General features: G+C 44.7%; 1 protein-coding gene across 1 annotated transcript in view; it reads left to right on the top strand.

Annotated features, from left to right (window-relative positions):
- The first annotated feature begins 396 nt into the window (after positions 1-396).
- Positions 397-20702, top strand: part of REEP1 (receptor accessory protein 1) — a 56988-nt gene continuing 36682 nt past the window's right edge. The window contains exons 1-5 of the mRNA XM_039252615.1: positions 397-528; positions 612-675; positions 1561-1663; positions 5317-5389; positions 16589-16665. Of these exons, the coding sequence (XP_039108546.1) occupies positions 397-528; positions 612-675; positions 1561-1663; positions 5317-5389; positions 16589-16665 (449 nt within the window). The remainder of the gene's footprint in view (positions 529-611; positions 676-1560; positions 1664-5316; positions 5390-16588; positions 16666-20702) is intronic.

The following is a 20702-nucleotide window of genomic DNA, read 5'->3' as shown; positions in this document are numbered from 1 at the left end:
TGCAAAAGAAACACTGTACCTTCATGATTTGGAAGACCTTTTGTGCAAATCCATTTTTTTGGATATGGGACACCGCTTTTAAAATGTATAAAATATAACATTCACATACAAAAAAGTGCATAGAACATACATGTACAGTTTCATATACATTTGTAATTGCAAAGCAGAACTCTGCATAACTACTGCCCAGGTCCAGAAATCCAGCATTCCAGAAGCCTGTGTGTGGTATACTATTCCTTAAATTCAATTTGTTTTATCATAATATGAACAACCATACAGTGGGCCTGTTATGTTTCTTACATTAAAAAATTAATTTTAAAAAGAAACATTCTTACCGTTGATTTTTAAAAATTTTCAACATAATTTGGGATTGGGAAATGTTAGTCCAACACTAGGATGTCTGAGAGGACTATAGAAAATACTGTTTTGTGGTTTGGAGAAGTCTTGGCCAAGGTTAGCAACCACCTGTCCCACAGCTTGTACTTGAGCTCCAGGCCGGCGGCTGCTCTCCTGCAGGCATCGGGAATGGTAAGCGCTCCTCCTTGGTAACTGTAAATGGCATCATAGTTATGGCTTATTCATGTGAGCAATATCTCTGTTCTCTTGGCCAGAGCTCCAGGAAGTTGATAAGTAGCTTCAGAGTTGTGTTTTCCCTGACCCTGACCAATGGAATAGGTATGTGGTCTTGGCCACTTTGGGTAGCCCCTTTCTATCTGAGCATCTGCTGTCTTGCCTGGGATGCTGGGCTCCCCCCCTCACCCCCAATCTGGGCATTAAAAACAAAACGAAACAAAACAAACAAAACTCGGGGCAGATTGTCCTTGACGACTGAGTGAAGAATCCATGGCAAAGGACTAGGAAACAGCACACTGGACCAGGGTTTCTCCACTTTGGCCCTTTTGACTTTTTGGACTGGATAATTATTTGTTGGAGGGGAGGGGTATCCTTTGCATTGTAGCATCCCTGGCTTCCACCCACTAGATGCCAGTAGCACTCTCTCACTGTGACAACCAGAGTGTTTCCAGACATTGTCCAGATGTCTGGGGAAACTAAATCACCTCTGGTAGGGAAACATTGCCTTAGGAGATGAGACTCATGGTCCCTTCTAGATACTACAGCTGTGGAAGTGGTGAGGGAGGCAGCCCCTGGATGAAGGCCCTTAACTTAGAGCAAGAGAAAGAATGAAAGGCAGAGATAGGAGAAATGAGTCAGGCAGATAAATGGAGCCAGTCAGTTAAGGGTAGAGGCTTCAGGGTAGCAGTAAATGACAGCTGCGAGAAGGCAGGGTAGGTGCAGGGCTCTGAGGCTGTGGGGCGCAGTGTGAGGTCATAACAGGAAGGAGGGAGTTAGCCAGAGCCTGGTCTCCTCTCCAGAGGGAGGCGCTCAAGCCCCCCACCTTCCCTCTGCTGAGGCCAGCCTTGAGCACCTGAGGACTTTAAATCCTCCTAAGTATTTTACTGCTTTGCTCCTGACCTTGTGGGGAGAGTTATATAAATCTGTCAAGTGGGTTAAGCTCCTTGGAAAGAGACTGCAATTCTTTGATCTTTATTCACTCAACAGACATTTATCAAGTACCCATTTGGGCAAGGGCTGCGCCAGACAGTAAGAACCCCACTAATCAGAACTGCGTGGTCTGGCTGGGGAGACGACCCAGCCAGCACAGGCAAGCCTGGTAGAAGAAATAAGGCAGGCCCCATTGTCAGGCTGCCCGGGCCCGCATCCCACCTCTGCTCCTGGCTGTTCCATCTCCCTAAGGAGACAAGCGTCCTTGTCTTTAAAATGGAGTAGTGAGAATTCTTGACCCAAACGGGTGTTGAGAGGATGAAGTGAGAGAATGTGTACAGCCTGTAGAGCAGCACCTGGCATTAATATTAATTATATTAATATCATTACTGTTAATGATTTATCAGTATTATTATTCTGTTACAGCATAGAGGCTATAATAGAGCGCCAAGAAGACTCTGAGAGACAGGTAACCAAAGATACACAGAAGAAGTGGCTTTTTTGAGATGGGTCTTAAAGGATTAGTTGGACTTTATCAGGAAAAGAGGTGTGGAGTTGTGAAAAGGTCACGCACTGAGATGCGGGCAGCAAGGCACAGACTGGGAACAAGTGAGCATACAGCTGCTGGCTGTGATGTCCGTCCGGAGGCTGAGGCTGGGGAGGAAGCCGGGTGGGGGGGTTGTGCTGGAGAAGGGACTTGATCTGAATGGACATTAAGTGCCAAAACCCTTTGGCTTGGATCTGCTTTGCTTGTTATTTCTTTTCTCCAGAACAGATTTGGGAGAGGTTGCCATTTTTAAAATAATTTTTTAAAAATTTATGTATTTATTTTAAGAGAGAGGGAAAGCAAGTGAAGGGAAGGGCAGAGAGAGAGAGGGAGAGAGGATCCTAAGCAGGCTCTGTGCTGACAGCCAACACAGGGCTCAAACTCACGAACCGTGAGATTATGACCTCAGCCAAAATCGAGTTGGATGCTTAACCCACTGAGCCACCCAGGCATCTCAGAACTTGCTGTTTTAATCCCATTCCCCTTTCCCTGATCAGTGAAGTGCTGGATGTGTTCCCTTACCTGCCGGCATAATTGAGCTTTTAGAGGTTGAAAAACAAATTTGTCTTGTGGTCCCTGTGCCATCAAACATGGGGTGGGGTGGTGTCCAGGGGAACACTGTCCACCACGTCACATCAGGGGTCCAGCAGGCAGAGCACAGCCTATCTTGTCTGGGCACCCTTGAGGCTTTCTGTTTCTGTGACCACTCAGATGGTGTCAGTGTCGCGCTCTACTTGCTGGGGTTCACAGAAGAGCAAATCAGTCACCTGGCCCTGGGTCAGGATGCATTTTCCACCTCTGTCTTTTCTGCAGCTCACACACTGCCTCAAGGCTGGAAACCATCCTGGCAGATGTGGCTAATAACCAGGGCATCTGTGCCAAAGGAGTCGTGTGTTTATTTCTCCGGAACCCATGGCTCTGTGCCCGAGGCTTTGCTGAATCAGCCTGGTGCCGTCTGGCTTTCCCCCTGATGCTGAGACCTCAATCCCAAGGTCACGAGTGTCCCCTGGATGGCTCTGGCTTTCACTTCGCCACTCTCTGAAACTTCACACAGTGAATACGTACTTACTGAGCACCTGCCAGGCCCGGGGGGCGCATTATGAATGAGACAGATACCATCCTGGGTGTGGGGAAGCATGAGTCTTTTAGGGGAGACAGACATTGAACAAACCATTACAGGTGGTTTGGATAAGGGCTAAGAAAGGTGAACATCCGGAGTTCTGACAGCAGGGAACAGGGAAAGGAACCTAATCTTGGGTGTGGGGTATGGTGACAAGGTCAAGAAAGACCCCACAAGAAAGTAAGACTCCCTGACATCTGAGAATGCTTGGAGGGGGTTGGCTGGGGAGACCTCCCTCACCAAGCTGGCTCATGACTGAACCCAGTGGGCTCCCCCAAGAGATGTCCCCCTTGGCCTGCCCAGTGCCTTTGACACTGCTACCTTCTTTCCTTTCCTCCCATCCCAGTCCTTCATTTTCCCCTTCCTTTCAGACTACCCTTTCATCCCCTTTGCTGGCTTCCCTTGCTCCCCACACATAATTCTGCCTTCCAAGAGATGGCCCAGCTCTCCAAAGCAGTAGGCAGTGGTGGTGAGAAGCCAGGTTTGGAGGAGGCCAACCTGGCTGGATCCTAGCCCCTGATTTACTCCTGATGGTCCCACAACCTGAGACAAGCAAGTGACTGCCTGCTCCATGTTGGTATTCAGTCTATAAAAGAGGTGGGCTTTTTTGTTTTTGTTTTGTTTTTTAAATCAAGGCAGTCTGAGGCCTGAGGTGATGCCGATAAAGCACCTAGTGCAAGGCCCTTGTGAGTCAAGGTTACAAAACCCTTTCTCTTTTAGCATCAGAAATGGACTCAGTTCCACTCACTTTCCATTTTTCCCCAGAAACCTGATGAATGTCAAATATCAAGGTCTTACCTGGCCACATAGCTTATGGTAAAACTGACCCCTGCTTGGTACGTTGAATCTGGACTGGAATTTCTTTGTATGGACTCTAAATATATGATGAGGAAGCTATGGCTTTGGGCTTCCTGAGTGTGGTGTCTCCTCACAGGGACCCTAGAAGCTCTATCTGGGGGTTGTTAGAGAAGATGTTGGCTCCTGTGGGGCCTGGGACAGAGTGCCTCTGTTCCCAATTAGCTTACACCTGAATTGACACTTGGAGGTGACCGCGTCTGCCAGATGAAAGGATCAAACTCAGCGCTACCGTTCCATCCATTCATTCATTTGAAAATATCCATTGAGAGCCATTGAAGTGCAGCGAACACATTGTTGAACAAAACAGATTCACTGTGTGGTCTGCAGGCACTTATAGTTCGACTGGGAGATGTTGTCGAAGGGTCACAAATTGTAGGAAAAGAGCATTTTGATGTTGTGTCCATCATGTAGTAGATTTGACCTAGTCGATAAGGCCAGATGTCTTCCATGAGGAAGTCATGATGGAGCTGGGATCTGATGTATGAACACCATTAACCAGCAAAGAGGGGAAAGGGAAGATTCCAGAAAGCGACAATAGCACAGGCAAAGGCTTTGAGTGGGGGATGGTGCAAGGTGGAGAGAATGAGAGCCGGTGGAGCTGTGCTGTGCAGGTCCTCGGGCAGGGGTGAGAGTCAAATTGTTTAATGGCCCCCTGCAGCCCTGGGCATGGATCAGTAGGAGCTGATACCCAAGCAGTTGTGCTGGTCTCATTTCTCCTTCTTCTTAAGAGAAGTGAGAAGCAGGTTAATGCAGGGTGGGATGTGTGTATCGGGAAAGAGGAGGCTTGATTTGAAAAGACTGATTTTAGCTGCAGGATGCGGGAATCAAGTGTGAGGGGAGTGAAATTTGAAGTAACTTTAAATGAAAAGATTTTTTTGGAGAAGGAAGCCCAAGGTGTGGGTGAGCTTTATAGAACATCAGTGGGGCTTAGCAGGAGAGGAAAGTTTGACCTTTAATTTAAGGGGTTGTGGCTGCTCACCTTGACTTCCCACCCCCACTCTCACCCCCAATTTTGGCCTCCATAACCCTGGATCACTCTTTTATGTTGCCAGATCACAGACTGAAGGGAGGTGGGTGTGCAGCTGTAACAGAAGACAGAAGTTCCTAAGCTCACCCCAGCTAGGGGAAGGAACCTTTAGGGCATTCATAAAACTAGATCAAGCCTCACAGCAGCATTTTCTGGAGCATGGAGAACTGTTTTTGGCATTGTGGACAGACCTTTTCCGTCAAAGAGGATGAATGAAAATGACATTTCTCTTTTTTTTCTCTCTCTCTCTCTTCCCTCCAGGCTTATATTTGGCACCCTTTACCCTGCATATTATTCCTACAAGGCTGTGAAGTCGAAGGACATTAAAGAATATGTAAGTAGCGCTTATTATTGGCGGGGGCCTGATGGTTGTGGGGAAGCTGGGTGTGAAGCATGGGGAGAAGCAGGGTGGCCTCCTTGATGCGGGCACTGAGAAGGGAAGCAGAATACTTACAGGTCAGAGGACCGTATTATTGCTGGGTGGCACCTCTAGGCAGGAGAATCGTCAAACCACCCCTGATCCACAAAGCCCTACATGGGGTGGGTGATGAGGAAAGGGTACCCCATTCCACGGTAGCACAGAAGCCCAGGGCAAAGTACAAAGGATGTGGACTTGGGCATCAAGAGTCTGAAGTCCTGGTGCTGCCATCTGATTAATGCAGTGCAGAACAGGAAGCCTGACTTCCCAGAGCCTTGGTTTCCTAATCGGAGGGATGGATGTCAACAATCCCGGGCCCTAGTGTTGGGAGAGACAATGAGTCTTTGTTCTACCTCTTTTACTCAGATGTCATTTTGGAAATGTGGCACAGGTAAAGAAATAAAGCGTATTTGAAAGTCACTTTCTTTCTCAGATTTTCCAGGATGACCTTGTGATGAAATCAGCACCTCCAGATCAACTGCAACCAGGACTCACCCCCCTCCCCTGCCCACCCCGCCTTGTTCCCTCAGTTTCCCAGAACTGCTTGCCTGGGCTTGGATCTGCTACAAAGCAGGGGGTCCAGATAGGGGTGTGTTCTCTGGAGACTGGGTCCCTGGTAAATTTGAGGGAGTCTTGGAGTGTGAACTATAAATAGTAGGTTAAAAGCACAGAACCTTATGATTCAGGATTGGCTTGGCATAGGCATAAAACATGAGGTAGCCTTTCCCAAGGTGTCTCTTTGTCTCTGTCTCTCTTTCTGTCTCTCTCTCTCTCGACCCCTTTCAGCCTAGGATGCAGGGAAGCTGTGCTGGGTAAGGAGGCATAATCAGGGTCACCGTGGTTCAGGGTCTGATCCTCTACTTTGGGTTCAGGGTCTGATCCTCTACTTTGCAGGGGCAGAAACTCAATTCTGTCAGCTCATCTGGGAGAGATCAGATGCTGGTAAATTGTTTTTGCTCTGACCAAACTCACAGGAGCCTGGTTTATGACTAAAATGGCAATTCATTAATTTGGAGTGAAAAATATCACCAACGAGCAGAGCAGCTGTTTGTGTTGGCTGGTAAGCACGAGCTTTTCCCAGTAGGGAAAGCTTGGGAGTTAAGATTAGAAGGTTTCTTGGTAAAAATGGAATCGAAAGAGAGGGGCCGAGTAGTATGAGGAGACACTTGCCTGCTTTCCCTGCACTCGTTCACACGCTCTCACACTCTCACTCCCTCTCACTTGCTCTCACGTGTACTCTCACACACACTTACATGCTCCCCAACGTGTTCCCGCACTCTCATGTGCTCTCACACGCGCTCTCACGTGCTCTCAAACATGTTCTCTCACTCTTACACACCCATGCACACCTCTTACCCCCCCACACTCTCGCATGCTCTCTCACACACGCTTTCACAATTCTCACACACTGTCACACATGTTCTCTCACTCAACGCCCCCACACACTTCTCACACCCCTCACTTTTGCATGCACTCTCACACATAGTTTCATATGCTTTCACACATGCTCATGTGCTCTCACACTCACACACACTCACACACCCATAAACACTCTCACAAGCTCTCTTGTGCTCCCACACACTCTCACTCACACACTCACATGCTCTTTCACACACATTCTCACACAATCTCTCACTCACACACTCCCTCACATGTTCTCTCACACACCCACACACATCTCCCACACACATCTCCCACACCCGACACATGCACTCACACACTCACTCTCACACTCACACATACACATGCTCCCCAACATGTTCTTGCACTCTCATGTACTCTTACTCTGTCACACGTTCTCTCGCTTACACCCCATACACACTCACACACACTCTCACACTCTCACATACACACTTATACGCTCTGTCTCACTCACTCTCACACTTGCTCTCACATGCACCCTCACACACATTCACACTCACCATTGCACTCACCTCTTTTCTTCCTTTTGACCACTAAGCCCAATTTGTCCAAGAAAAAAACCTGGAATTGCCTTCAACTTCCACTTCCCCCTCACCACCCAAACCTGTACACATATCTTCTTCTCTATCCCCCTAATGATCCTTCAGCCAGGTCTCTCCTCCTGTACTGCCACTCTCTTAAATGTGGTTCTCTTCGTCTTCCCTGGGATGTTACAATAGCCTACTGTACTAGTTTTTTATTGCCACTGTAACAAATTACCATGAACTTAGAGCCTTAAACCAACATAAAGGTATTGTCTCCCAGTTCTAGAGGTCAGAAGTGTCATAGGTTAAATCAAGCAGGGCTACCTTCCTTCTGGAGACTCTAGGGGAGAATCCATTTCCTTGTCTTTTCCAGTTCCTAGAAGCTGGATGTGTTCCTTGGCTCGTGCCCGTGCCCCCATCTTCAGAGCCTGCGAGTAGCATCTCTGAGTGTTCTTCCATAGTCACATCTCACGGAGATGACAGCCTCTTGGTGCCAGCCAACCTCACGTCACAGGAAAGGCTCTGGGTAGGAAGCTGCTGCCAATGTCACCACCTGGGACACTGGCTGCCAGCTCTCTGTACCTTTGGAACATTCCCTGAAGATTCAAAATCCTAAATGCAAGTGTTTGATTTTTCTAAGCCTATGTAACAGGCCTTGCCTCCCACGAACATCCTCGTACTGGGAAACTCTCCCCAAATTAGAAGGCATTGGATGTAGGTAGAAAAAACAAATGTATATCTCCATGTCAGTTACCTCTTTGGCTGCTCAACACCCACATTCACTCCTTTGCCCATAGTTTGGCTTAAAAAAAGCTTTCCAACAAGAATTCTATCTAATTTATGTATTTGGCAAATCCAGATTTTTTTTTTTTACCTGAGTCCATCACCAGATCCAATATTTCTGGCAAAGTCCTCTCCTCCTCGGCCTCTGACCCTAGTGTGAAGCACTCTAAAAATGGATGGTTCACTGACATAGCCCACATACTATATTAGGGAGAGAAAGAGAATACATAAAAATAAAACTAGTTAAAATATTTAAGTCTATACATAACACAGAAAGGAAGAAAATATGGATAGAGGCTGTAGTCCTTAGTCATGGAAGTAGTCATGAGTTCATAGCTGGTACTTCTGTATTTTGCTAAAAGATAATTTTTAAAGGGCAAGTTCATGCTCTTGTACAAAATAAAGTTGACACATGTTGAAAGTTTTACTTAACTCATTAATTAATAAGGGAACCAGTAAGGTGTTAAAAAAAACAAAAAACAGTTCAAAGGAGACTCCAAAGAACAGATGAATATAAGCAGTCAGGAATGATTAAATGAATTTGTTAATAGATATTTAGCTGATTTGTGGGGAATAGTTTACCTCTGTGGACAAAATCATTTGCATTACCGTCAGTTTTATATAACTTACAACGTTTTAAATTTAAAAAGATTGTTTTATGTTTATTTTTGATAGAGAGAGAGAGAGAGACACAGAGTGTGAGTGGGGCAGGGGCAGAGAGAGGGAGACACAGAATTTGAAGCAAGTTCCAGGCTCTGAGTTGTCAGCACAAAGCCCAATGCAGGGCTCAAATCCACAAACTGTGAGATCACAACCTGAGCTGAAGTCAGACACTTAACCAACTGAGCCACCCAGGTGTCCCTATAACATTTTAACATAGTTCAAAGATACTGAAAAACAAGACATGTGTAGAATCAAGATAATTCAAAAGGTGCTGTGGATAGCATCTAGCATTCTACAGAACACCCATTCCAAAATCTTTCACAGTTTTTCCTATTACTTCCCTTTTCTACCATTTAATTCATGTACCCTTTGTCTTTAGTTAGAGCATTAGTAGGTGGGGTTCCTTATCCAAGGGTGCAGCCTAAATCTTCATTCTTGGAGAATCTGAGGCCTCAGTAATCTTGCCTCTATAAGGTTGTGGTGATGATCCACTGACATTTACCCCTGAACAAGGCTGTACTCGCTTACATGAGTGATCACACTCAGATTCCCCCAGAGGATCCTTAACTCCCATGCACCCTCCTTCCTGCCATATTGTTTAGCGGCAACTCTGGTTCCCCTTGATAATCAGGATCAGTCACCCATCAAAGCCCATGAGTCCCTTTACTGTCTGTTTCCTAGGGGCATCGCCGACCTGAAATGGCCAGGTAACAGTATTGTTTCTGCTTTCACTTCATTGGAATCATTTGGTATCCTCAGTGAAAGCAGCCATCCCTCAGTTTCTGTAAGATTTAAGAAGCAGATCTCAGAGGTTTAAGGGCGAAAAGCAAAAATATTGTGAATCCATTAGACCCGTGATTCTCAAAGTTCAATGTGCATATAGAATGAACAGAGGGTTTTACTAAAACGCAGATGCTGATCCGTTAGGTCTGGGGTGTCCTGAGATTCTGTATCTCTATTAAGCTCGTATGTGATGCCACTGGTGCTGGTCCATGAGCCACAAATTGAGCTGCAAGGAGCTGGCAATAGTCTCAATCATAAGAAACACCACTCTCATTTCCTTGGTCCCTGAACCTTTAGAATGAGGCTAAGCTTCAGAAGAATGTGTGGGTTAGTAGTTCATGGAAGAAACTGCATCTTCCTGGGCAGCGCGTCAACCACACAGAATGCTCACTCCCACCTGGTTCTCTTCCTGAACTCTCTTCCTGTTGCCACACAAGTTAAGGCCAGCTGCCTCAGAGCAATGGGGGGCGGGACGGGAGATGCATGCTAAGCTCAGAGACTTCCAAAACATCACCCTATTAACAGTCTTGGAGTTTGCTCTAAAAGGCCCTTGGTTACAAGGAGTTTTGGGTGGCATGCATTAAAATGAAAAGGATGCAGAGTCCACAACTTACTCCATGGCTGCCAGAAACATGGCAGGGAGAAAAGCAAGTCCACATGCAGAGTAAGTGAGAGTTCCAGAAAAGGACTCTGCTGCCTTTTCTGTGAGGGAAGATGCCTGTATGATGAGCCTGCTCCCAGGGGGCTGACTGAGGCCATGAGGTAAGGTACCGCCATAGAGATGCTTGTGTTGCTCTTGGCAACCTGGTCTCTGAGCAGTGGTTGTGCCCAGGGCAGCCTTGGTGAGAAGGATTCCACATCGCTAAGCCCATCTGCCACCTCTGTCACTGCTGCATGGTCACTGGTTCGTGAGCACATTGAACATGCACTATCACCCTGAGGAAAGTGGCTGGCTGACATCCACGGGGCTGGTCATCTCATCCACTTGATTACCAAAAGCACCCTCTGCCATGGGGACCTTTTGGTGAGCATGAGCAGGAACCACAAATATCTAAATCCTGTAGGCCGATTCACATCATTCCCAAACCACTTCGACACCAGCCACTCAGCCTTGTACCTGCCAGGTACCTCATGATTTAGTCAGTCCTTATCTGGTGTTTTAAAATGTACCTGGAATTTGTTTCAGTCAGGTGTGGTAAGGCGTGCAGACATAGAAATGACTGTCATGAAGGGAAGTTCTTACCGTTTCCCAGAAGTAGGAGGCCCAGAACGCCATGGAGGGCCATGTGGGGGAACACCAGGGTCTGTCAGGAGTCAGAGGGAGCAGCACTCTTTATTGTGGTGTCTGTGGAAAAGTCAAGGCTAGACAGTGGAAGCAGGTTTAGGATTGGCTAGTTGGAGTAATTTCAGCTGGTTCTGGAGTGATTAGGGCTAGGGAATGTTTCATGTTGTGAGAGCACCATGAAAGGGAGTTTGGAGTATGGGCTCTGGACTGGTCAGTTTGCATATGGAAGATGTGCTCGGGGGCAAGTCCTTTGCTATCTCTAAGGTTTGGCTAGTCCTGGGAGGGGTAGCCTTTTCCCAGCCAGTGAAGCTTCCGGTGTCAGAGAATCAGGAATATAGAAAATAAGAAAATATACTTAATATACCTGGTGACAGTGTAAAGGCATCACCTCAGGACATTTCTCCTTCCAGGCTAAGTGTGCTGTTCAAAGTTCTGCCTGCAGGGGACTGTCACTTTTGCTACTCTCTCTGGGTCACCTGTACAGCTGTCTGCTGTGAGCTCACACTAACAGATGGTACAGAGTGATCTGTAAACCAGACTTGTATTTTTCCTTTCTCAGTCATAGGCATAGGTAATTCTCTGGGAGGCTGAAGCAGGCTCGGATGTGAAAGAGAGTGTGAAAGGCTCAAGAAATATTAGTGTGGCTGGTGTAGGGGAGGGTCCAAAGGTGAGGTGTGGTGAAAGTGGTGACTAAGCCTACTACCTCCCCAGCCTATGGGGGAGGCCTTTTGAAGGCTGCCAGGAGCCTTGGGCGGGGAGGGGGGTGGTAGGATCTGATGAGCTGTGGGATCTCAGCTTGCCTCTGTCATTTATGAAGTGTCTAGGCTCTGCCTCCCACCCTCTTGCTATGGTCTAGAGTCTCACCTCCTCTCCTATCTCCTCACTCCTGGGTCCTGCCCCTGACCAGTTGAGAGGGGCTTCCCAATCTCTCTCTTTCAACTCTCTGTTTCTAAATTGCTCCTGGACACTCCTTCTCACATCAGCCATGGCTTCCTCTCTCTATTCTGGATGCTGCCTCCCCAGCCTCCCCCCCCATCTTATAATAAGTATTACATAGAATCCCTCAAACTTGGCAAGTTCTACTTCAAACCTTGGAAAACACAGCCATTATTTGGTTTCTCCATGGCATGATGGGGAATACCATTTCCTAGTAATTTATTTATGGTTTCCATTTCTGAGTCACATATTCCATTTACCCTGTTAGTCTTGCTCAGTAAATCATTCTCAGACCCTTCTTTCAGCATGGCAATATTTAAAGTGAAGGAGTACATGATGGAAACTTTGTTAGGTTAACACATGATTAACACTTCAAGCCTCCTCTTTGCCATGGCTCCCTCATCTTTGTCCATAGTTTCAACCTCCCTTCTGAGATTTGGTCTTATCCTTTTTCAGGAGCCCATTAGGCATTTTCCTTGAATGTCCTCCTGAACCCTCAGACTCCCCTCAGTGTTATGGAGCCCAGCCTTCTCCCTAAATTGCCTCTTTCTTTGCTTTCTTGCTGGTGTGAGTGGCTCCATATTATACTATGTCTTGGCTTTAGTAAGCCCCTTTCCACCTATGTATACCCAGCCATCCATTCAGCAGGCATTCATGAGGAACATCTATTGCCTTGCAAGCTGTCTGATTTGGACTTTTCTCCTCAAAAAGCCACCTAAACCAGTATTTCCCAAGGTATATTATTCCTCAACATGTAAAAACCATCGGGGTACCTGATGTGGCTTAGTCAGTTAAGCATCTGACTTCAGCTCCGGTCATTATCTCACAGTTCATGAGTTCAAGCCCCACATTGGGTGAGCTTGAGTCCTGCTTTGGGTGAGCCCTGCTTCTCTCTGTCTTCCCCCCCGCCCCTCAATCTCTCTCTCTCTCTCTGCCCCTCAACCACTTGTACCCTCTCTCTCTCAAAACAAACAAACCAACAAAACCTATCCTTTCTTTCCCATTCACAAAGCCAACATTCTAATCGAGTCATTCAAAACATATGCCTTTAGTACCTACTATGTGCCAATAGTGGTTTTAGGTACTAGAGATATGGTGATGAGACAAGAATAAATTGTCTCCACTCTTAGGGAGCTTACAATCTAGTAAGAAAATCAGAAATAAATAGGTACTTCAAAGCAGAGTGATAAGTGTATGACAGGGAGCATGTATGACAGTGTGGGAGGAAGAAAGGAGAGGGTACTTACCCAAACTTTGGACACTTACTTGAAAGAGTGAAATTTAGGCTGAGCTCTGAGGGCTGAAATCTGTAGGCAAAAGAAGATGCACTGTTCAGAGAACTGAAAGAGGTTCATTATAATTGGAGTGAAAATTTCAAGAAAGAATTGGTGTGGAGGAGAGCTTTTTATGAGGGTTTCATTCATGCAAGGACTTGTAAGCCAATTTAAGGGATTTGGGCTTTATTTTAACAACAATATGGCACTGATGAGGATTTTAAAGTAGGAAGGAGAATCTCAAATTTGGATTTAAGATCATTCTGACTATAATATGGAGGATAGATTGGTAGATTAGATTAGAGGTCAGATTAGGTCAGAGGTTTAGAGACCAAGCAGAAGGCTGGAGTTCTATTCTAGATAGGGGATGTTCATGGTCTAAAGGAAGCAAATGGCAAAAGGGATGGAGAGAAGAAGATAGAGTCAACAGAAATAAGAGACAGGAAGTGACAGGCCTTGGTGACTGATTGGCTGTGTTAGGTGAGGAATGCAGAGTTTTCCCAGGGAGAATGTCTTATCTAGAGTTAGAAGAGAATGTCTAGAACAAAGCCTTGTGAAGGGACTGATGAACCTGAGAAGTAGCCAGAAAGTCAAGAGGGAAACCAGGACAGTTGTGTTGGGGAAGCTTTTCAGGAAATGATAGTTTTGTATCCATCTGAAAGTCAAACAAATTTAGTAAAAAAAAAACTGAAAAAGGGTCAGTTACACTCCCTTGAAGTGGGAACCCCAGTGAGAGCAGTATTAACTTAATGAATGTAGTGCACTGAGTAAATGGAGGATGAGGAAGTAGACACTGCAAGTATAGATGACTCATTAGATAAGCTTATAGCTAAGGGTTGTTTCGAGGAAAGGGATTTTTTATTGTTGTTATCATCATCCTTTTTTTAAAGTTTATTTATTTATATTGAGAAAAAAAGAGAGAGACAGTGTGGAAGGGGCAGAGAGAGATGGAGAGAAAGAATCCCAAGCAGGCTGTGCCCTCACACTCTCAGGCAGAGCCTGATGCAGGGCTGGAGCTCATGAATGGTGAGATCATGACCTGGGCTGAAATCAAGAGTTAGATGCTTAATCAGCTGAGCTACCCAGGTGCCCCTCATTGTCCTTTGTTTTTAACTGAAGATATTAGAGCATGGTTTGAGTGTTAAGAAGAAAAAGACAATAGAGTGGGAAATCAGGCTCTTGGTTGTGTATCTGGATACCACTGTTGGGAATTCCTGGATCCTGGGCCCTAGCATGCCTTGGAAACATACAGTTGGAAAGACCTTCTTTGTACCCTACTGAGGGTCCTATTCTGCTGCAGGTACTCTTGACAACATGTAGTCTCTTAGACAGTAGTTACTTTTGATGGATTAAACTAGAGTGGTTCCCAGGGGACAGTCGTTTTTCTGAATAAAGAAGACCTCTGAGTAATCTCTTGAGCCACATGTTTCAGAATCACAAAGACAATGTGCATTCACCAGAACTGCCTTTATTTTTGAAATATATTTTTGCTGGTTATAGAATTCTAGGTTGATTTATCTTCTTTCAGCACTTTAAATATGTTATTTTATTTCTTCTGGTATTCATCATTTCCAATGAAAAGTCATCTGTTGTTCCCTGTATGTAGTATTTCTTCCCCCCCCCCCTTAAGATTTTCTTTCTTTTTCAGCAATTTTACTGTGATGTGCCTGGGTGTGGTTTTCTTTGTATTTATCTTGTTTGAGGTTTTCTGAGCTCCCTGGTTCTGTAGATTTGCTATTTTTGATTGATTCTGGACAATTCAGTCATTATTTTTTAAAATAATTTTTATGTCCCACTCTCTTTTTCCTCTGAAAATTCCTATTCCATATATGTTAGACTTCTTGATGCTATTCCACAGGCATTGAGCCTCTCTGTTTTTTTCTAATCTAGACTTTTGTCTTATTGACTTTATTGTCTTGTCCTCAAGTTCACAGATGCTTTCTGTGATTGTTGCATCCAATCTGCTCTTAATTTCATTCAGTAATTTTAAAAATTCTAAATATTCTGTTTTTCAGTTTTAGGGTGTCATTTGGTTTTTTAAAAAGAGTTTCCTTCTTTCTCTTGAAATCCCTCATCTCTCCACTCATTATATCTACTTTTTCCTATAGACTCTTCAAAATATTTATATTTTTCAAGAAAAATATTATTGAATCCTCCCTTCTCCTTCTAGGATAAGTGTCTTGTTAAGTGATGACAGAAGAAAAAATTAGGTTTCATAACAAAACTTTGTTTATAAGTTGCTATGTATCTGTATATCTTTTTTTGGTGAGGTGTTCAGATGTTTGGCCCAGTTTTTAATTGGGTTGTTTATTTTTTATGAGATTTTTATGAATTTAAGAGTTCTTTGTATTTTTGGATAAGAGTTTTTTTTACCAGATATATGTACTGAAAATATTTTCTCCCATTCTGTGGCTTCTCTTTTAATTCTCTTAACAGTGTCTTGCAGAGAAGAAATTTTTAATTTTAATGAAGTCCAAATTATGAGTTTTTTCTTCCGTGGTTTATGCTGTTCGCCTCATTCTCTGCCCCTTCTACACTTGTTCTCTCCCTCTCTCTCTGTCTCTCTCTTTCTCTCTCTCTCTCTCTCTCAAAAATAAGTAAACATTTAAAAAATTAAATATTTTGTTTAGAGTTTGTTAGCATTGTTGGCAGGAGAGGCCTAGTCAAATACCTTACTCCACCATGACCAGGAACTAGAAGGAGAAGACTAAGGAATTTGGACTTTATTCTGCAGTCTGGAAGATTTTAAGTTAGGGAGTAGTCTGATAAATTCTTGGTTTTGGGAGATTAATATAGAGATTGTTTATGGGATGGGTTGGTGGTGGGGAGGGGGGAAGCCCTGAGACAAAGGAAGCAGTTAGAAGATTCTTGTGGTAGTTCAGGAGACAGGTGACAAAGATCTCTACAGGGGGAGAGAGTTGAAATGGACAGAGATGCTCACGTAGGAGAGATTTTTAAAAAAAGATCCAGTTTCTGTGAGGGGTGGTAAGACTTTTCCACAGGAAAGCATTCTTAAGTGACCACCATTACATTCCAGAAAGTGGTCTGGTTAAAGGTCATTCCAAAGTGTGTCTCCCCAGTACAAACTCTGGAGAGTTTACTAACCTGTTGTTAGTCTTGGAAAAAAATGACCTAACTGAGTCCTGAGTCACTCCTGGTCCGCAGCTCCCCCTGGCTTACCTGAGGGCCACTGAAGGTCACCCAGAGTCTACTTTGACCTGGAGCCTGGGTCAGTTGTGGGAAAAGTGTGTTTGCCTCCAGGCCCAAGACCTGAAGTAGAACTGGACATGAGCTGTGGAAGAATAGGGAGAAGGGGTTACAAATGCTGGATATACTGCTTGAACATGCCTCATTGTCCACTTCTTCCTCTTCTTCTTGATGTTGGGCAGCCAGCCATTTAGCCTTGACCTTTTCTACTTAGCTTTGTCACTTTCTCTTTCAACAGGTCAAATGGATGATGTACTGGATTATATTTGCACTTTTCACCACAGCAGAGACATTTACCGACATCTTCCTTTGTTGGTAAGTTACTCCAGGAATTGGGACCTTTCAGGGGAAGATGTTGCCTCGTGTCAGTGGAGAGATGGCAAAGGTCTAAAAGCAGTCCCAAACCTTAATTCGGAACAGAAAAGCAAGTGCAGGATGTTAACTGCGATATTTTTAAGAAATTAATCTATAAAGTCTTCAAGTAAACATTTATTCAATGACCTTATAAGAGCCAGTATTTTTCTTATAATACAATGATATAATGATGGACAAAATAAGGAGTTCCTCAATTAATGGAGTTGGTAAAGAAGCATTCAGATGTCAAAAAAAAGGGGAAAAAACAGTATACAAAAGTTTCCCCTTAACTAATAAAACTAAATTTCTCTCAAACACTATTCACTCTCACCATAGCTACTAGTTCTAGCTGTATATACCTTAAAATTTTTTAAAAATATTTATTTATTTTTGAGAGAGAGAGAGAGAGCAGGGGAAGAGTCAGAGAGAGGGAGACACAGAATCTGAAGCAGGCTCCAGGCTCTGAGCTGTCAGCACAGAGCCTGATGTGGGGCTCGAACCCATGAACTACGAGATCATGACTTGAGCTGAAGTCGAGCACTTAACCGACTGAGCCACCCAGGCGCCCTTCCAGCTATATATGGTTTTTAAATATTTATTTAAATATTTTTCTTTTTTAACAATAATATTATAGTGTATGTAACAGTTCTTACTTTGCTTATTAAATTTATTTTTTAAATACTTTCATATAAGCATAATTAGATCTATATTTTCAGTGGCTACACGGAATTTCATGGTATGGATGGACCACAATTTATTTAATCAATCCTCTTTGGATGGAAAAAAAATTTCCCCTTATGAACTAAACAAAACAGCTATTACAGCAATGGAGCAAGAAAAAATTGTAAGCTAGGTCTATGTATTGATATGCTGCATCTTCTTAGGTGAAAGCGACTGAGTAATATATAGTATCTTGTTTACATTTAAAGGACTTGAATTTCTCTGTACACATGTAAATGTATACTAAAAGTAGTTTGGAAATACTCATCCGTTAACCAGAGTTATTTTTGCAACTTGGAATCATGGGGTTGGTTTTATATTTGCTGTTTTGCGTGAATGTTATGCCATGATCAATTATCATCAGAGAAAATAGTAAAAATAGTTCCATTTTGGAGAAAGTCCTTACCCAGAAAGGATCAGTATGAACTTACCCTCCAGGATGTGACAGGCCAAGGACCAGACCTGAACACCACTTCTGTGAATCCTATTTTTTTTAACTTTATTTATTTATTTTTGAGAGGGAGAGAGAAGAAGAGATTGAGCTGGAGAAGGGCAGAAAGAGAGAGAGAGAGAGTGAGAAAGAGAGAGAGAATTCACATAGCACAGAGCCTGATGTAGGACTCAAACCTACAAACCATGAGATCATGACCTGAACCAAAACCAAGAGTCAGATGCTTAACCGACTGAGCCACCCAGGCGTCCCCTGTGAATCCTGTTTTGAATCAGTGGTGTTAATGACCTTAGTATGTAGTTTCTCCCCCCGAAGGATCCTGGCTCACTTCCACTGTGAGAAATAGATGTCTCAGCCATTGTGGCCTCAAGCTGTAGGGAATAAATGTGGATTACCGAATTTAACAAGTTTGTGCCATCCTGAACTGCCCTGCGCCCAGATAAATAACAGACTCAGAATGGGGCTAAGTCTCTGGGAGTGGAGAAGGAACTCTGCCGAGCTATTTTTCATCTTCCCCAGGTCCAGGGGCTGGCACTGTGAGTCAGGCACAGTATTGTGCAGAGCTGCATTGGGGAGGCTCCTCTGTCCCATGGAGATGAGAACAACAGGCTAGAGCCAATGAAGGACAGGGTAGTTATTTAAGCATCGTGGCTAGCACCTTATGTCCTCCAGTCTTCCCTCTTAACAATGTCCTGTGTCTCATGCTGGGTGGCCTCCTTCTGTCCTTCTGTCCCTCCTCAGGAACTTCAAGGGGGATAGTGTTAGTCTTATAAGTTCTTTCCCAGGGATGTCAGCATTTCAGTCTCACTGCTTTTGGCTAAGTGAAAGTGCAGTCTAATGATGCATGTGTCCCTCCCTGATAGCTGGACTGTTTTCACCTATGGCCCAGGAACTTTAGAGTTTCATACTAATAAGTGCTTATCAACTATTTCTGGAATTGATTTGATTTTGATTTTAGGAAGTGTATTAGCTTTCCATTGCTGCTGTAACAAATTGTCACAAACTTAGGAGCTTAAAACAACAGAAATGTCTTATTTCAGTTTCTATGAGTCAGAAGTCCAGGTAGAATCAACTAAGCCCTCTGCTTAGGGACTCACAAGGCCAAAATCGGTGTGGGCCAACCTGGGCTCTTATCTGGAGACTTGTGGGGAGAGTCCGCTTCAGGCTCATTTTGATTGTTTGGTAGAATTCAGTTCCTTGTGGCTGTAAGACTGGGGTCCCCATTTCCTCGACATGTACCTCCTATTTCATTTTGAAGCCAAGAAAGGCATGTCAAATCCTTTTCATGCTTCAAATCTCTGCCTTCTGCTACCAGCCAGGGAAAGGTCTCTGCTTTTGCTTTAAGGGATCATATTATTAAATTAGGCCTACCCCAATAACCCAGTATAATTTCCCTGTTTTAAAGTCAGCTGATTAATAATCTCAGTTAAACCTTCAGAATCCCCTTTGCCATGTTAAGGGAACATATTTTGTGGGAGTAACATCAGAACAAGAAGATTATAGGACTGAAATTCTGCCTACCACAGGAGGGCCTCTGATACCTGCTGTGTTTGGCACATGTGCATAGGTATGGGTAGAATCCCCCTCTTCCTGATCCACCTGGAGGCCTTATCTGGCCCACCTTAGCGGGAGCAGCCCAGGTGGGAAGTGAAGGTGCTGCCCATCTCCGGCCTCCCCCCTCCCCCTAGCGCTGCTTATGCAGGGAAGAGGTTGGGAACCTTCTCTGCCTGCATTATCCTACAGCCTAGTCATGCTCTCAGCCCTGCCTTCTCTTTTTCTGCCAATCTCCAGCTATCAAGGGTCATAGTTGTCTTTAGGCAAAATCTTCGCAATTTTTCCTCCCTCTTGCTCTGGGAACGGTGCAGAACAGGCTGATCAGACAAACAGAGCCCTATTTCCCTTCCAGGGATGTGGACACCAGCTCAGCAGCTCTGACTGCTCTTTATAATGAGGGGACGGGGGAGGGGGCAGGAGAGAGAAGTTTCTGTTTTTACCGGAAGGAAGCACGTTCTGGATTCCTGGGGAGCATCTTTAACTTTGGTTCACTTCCAGGATTGGAGCTTGCTCCTCACTCCTCACTCCTCCGCACTCCTCTCTCTCCACCCTCCCCGGGGCAGTTCTCTCTTCATAGTTCTTTTTTTTTTTTTTTTCTTTCTTTTTAACTTTCTATCTTGATGTAAACAGCAGTTGTATATGGTCACAGAAGAGGTAGATGGTGGCTTGCTTCACAATTTCTATAGGTGATTTCATTTAGTTTTTTAACAATTATAGAATACAGCATCACATGGCAAAATGAAATTGAAACAGTACACCAGAAAGTGAGTCCCTCCTCTCCCCGGCCTTCAGTCCTTCTCCCCAGGGGCACCCCTGTTAAAAGTTACTTGTGTTTTCTTCCAGGAATTCTCTATACACATGAATTGCATGTATTCTGTCAATACCATCACTTGTCCAACCCTCTTAGAAGACAGCTGGCCCTCATGAGTGTGAAGGTATAACATTGAAGGGTGGGAGTCTGTACCTCTCACACACACCGCAGAGCTGTGCACCTGTATCTGGGGAGGCAAGTACATCCTAGAGGTCAGGACAGTTCAAGGGTCAATCATTAAGGAATGAGCAGGGTCCTTCTCCCCTTCTTGGTGAAGGCTTGGGACTGTGGAGGTCCGGTGGAAAGTGACCTGGTTGGTGGCGATTTCATTGGTAGAGCCAAGTGAGCCCAAGGCGGCTGGGACACCCAGGGTCTGAGGGGCTCAACTGGGAGACCCTTACGATACCTGACAAGGGCCTGGGCCTGGTGTGATAATTCCAGGGGCAGTTTGAGATAATTCCC

This window comes from Hyaena hyaena, unplaced genomic scaffold (genome assembly GCF_003009895.1).
Source record: "Hyaena hyaena isolate Hyena2069 unplaced genomic scaffold, ASM300989v1 scaffold_421, whole genome shotgun sequence".
NCBI classification, from domain to species: domain Eukaryota; kingdom Metazoa; phylum Chordata; class Mammalia; order Carnivora; family Hyaenidae; genus Hyaena; species Hyaena hyaena.
The sequence above is the reverse complement of the archived record's forward strand: the minus strand, read 5'-3'. Positions and strand labels throughout refer to the sequence as shown.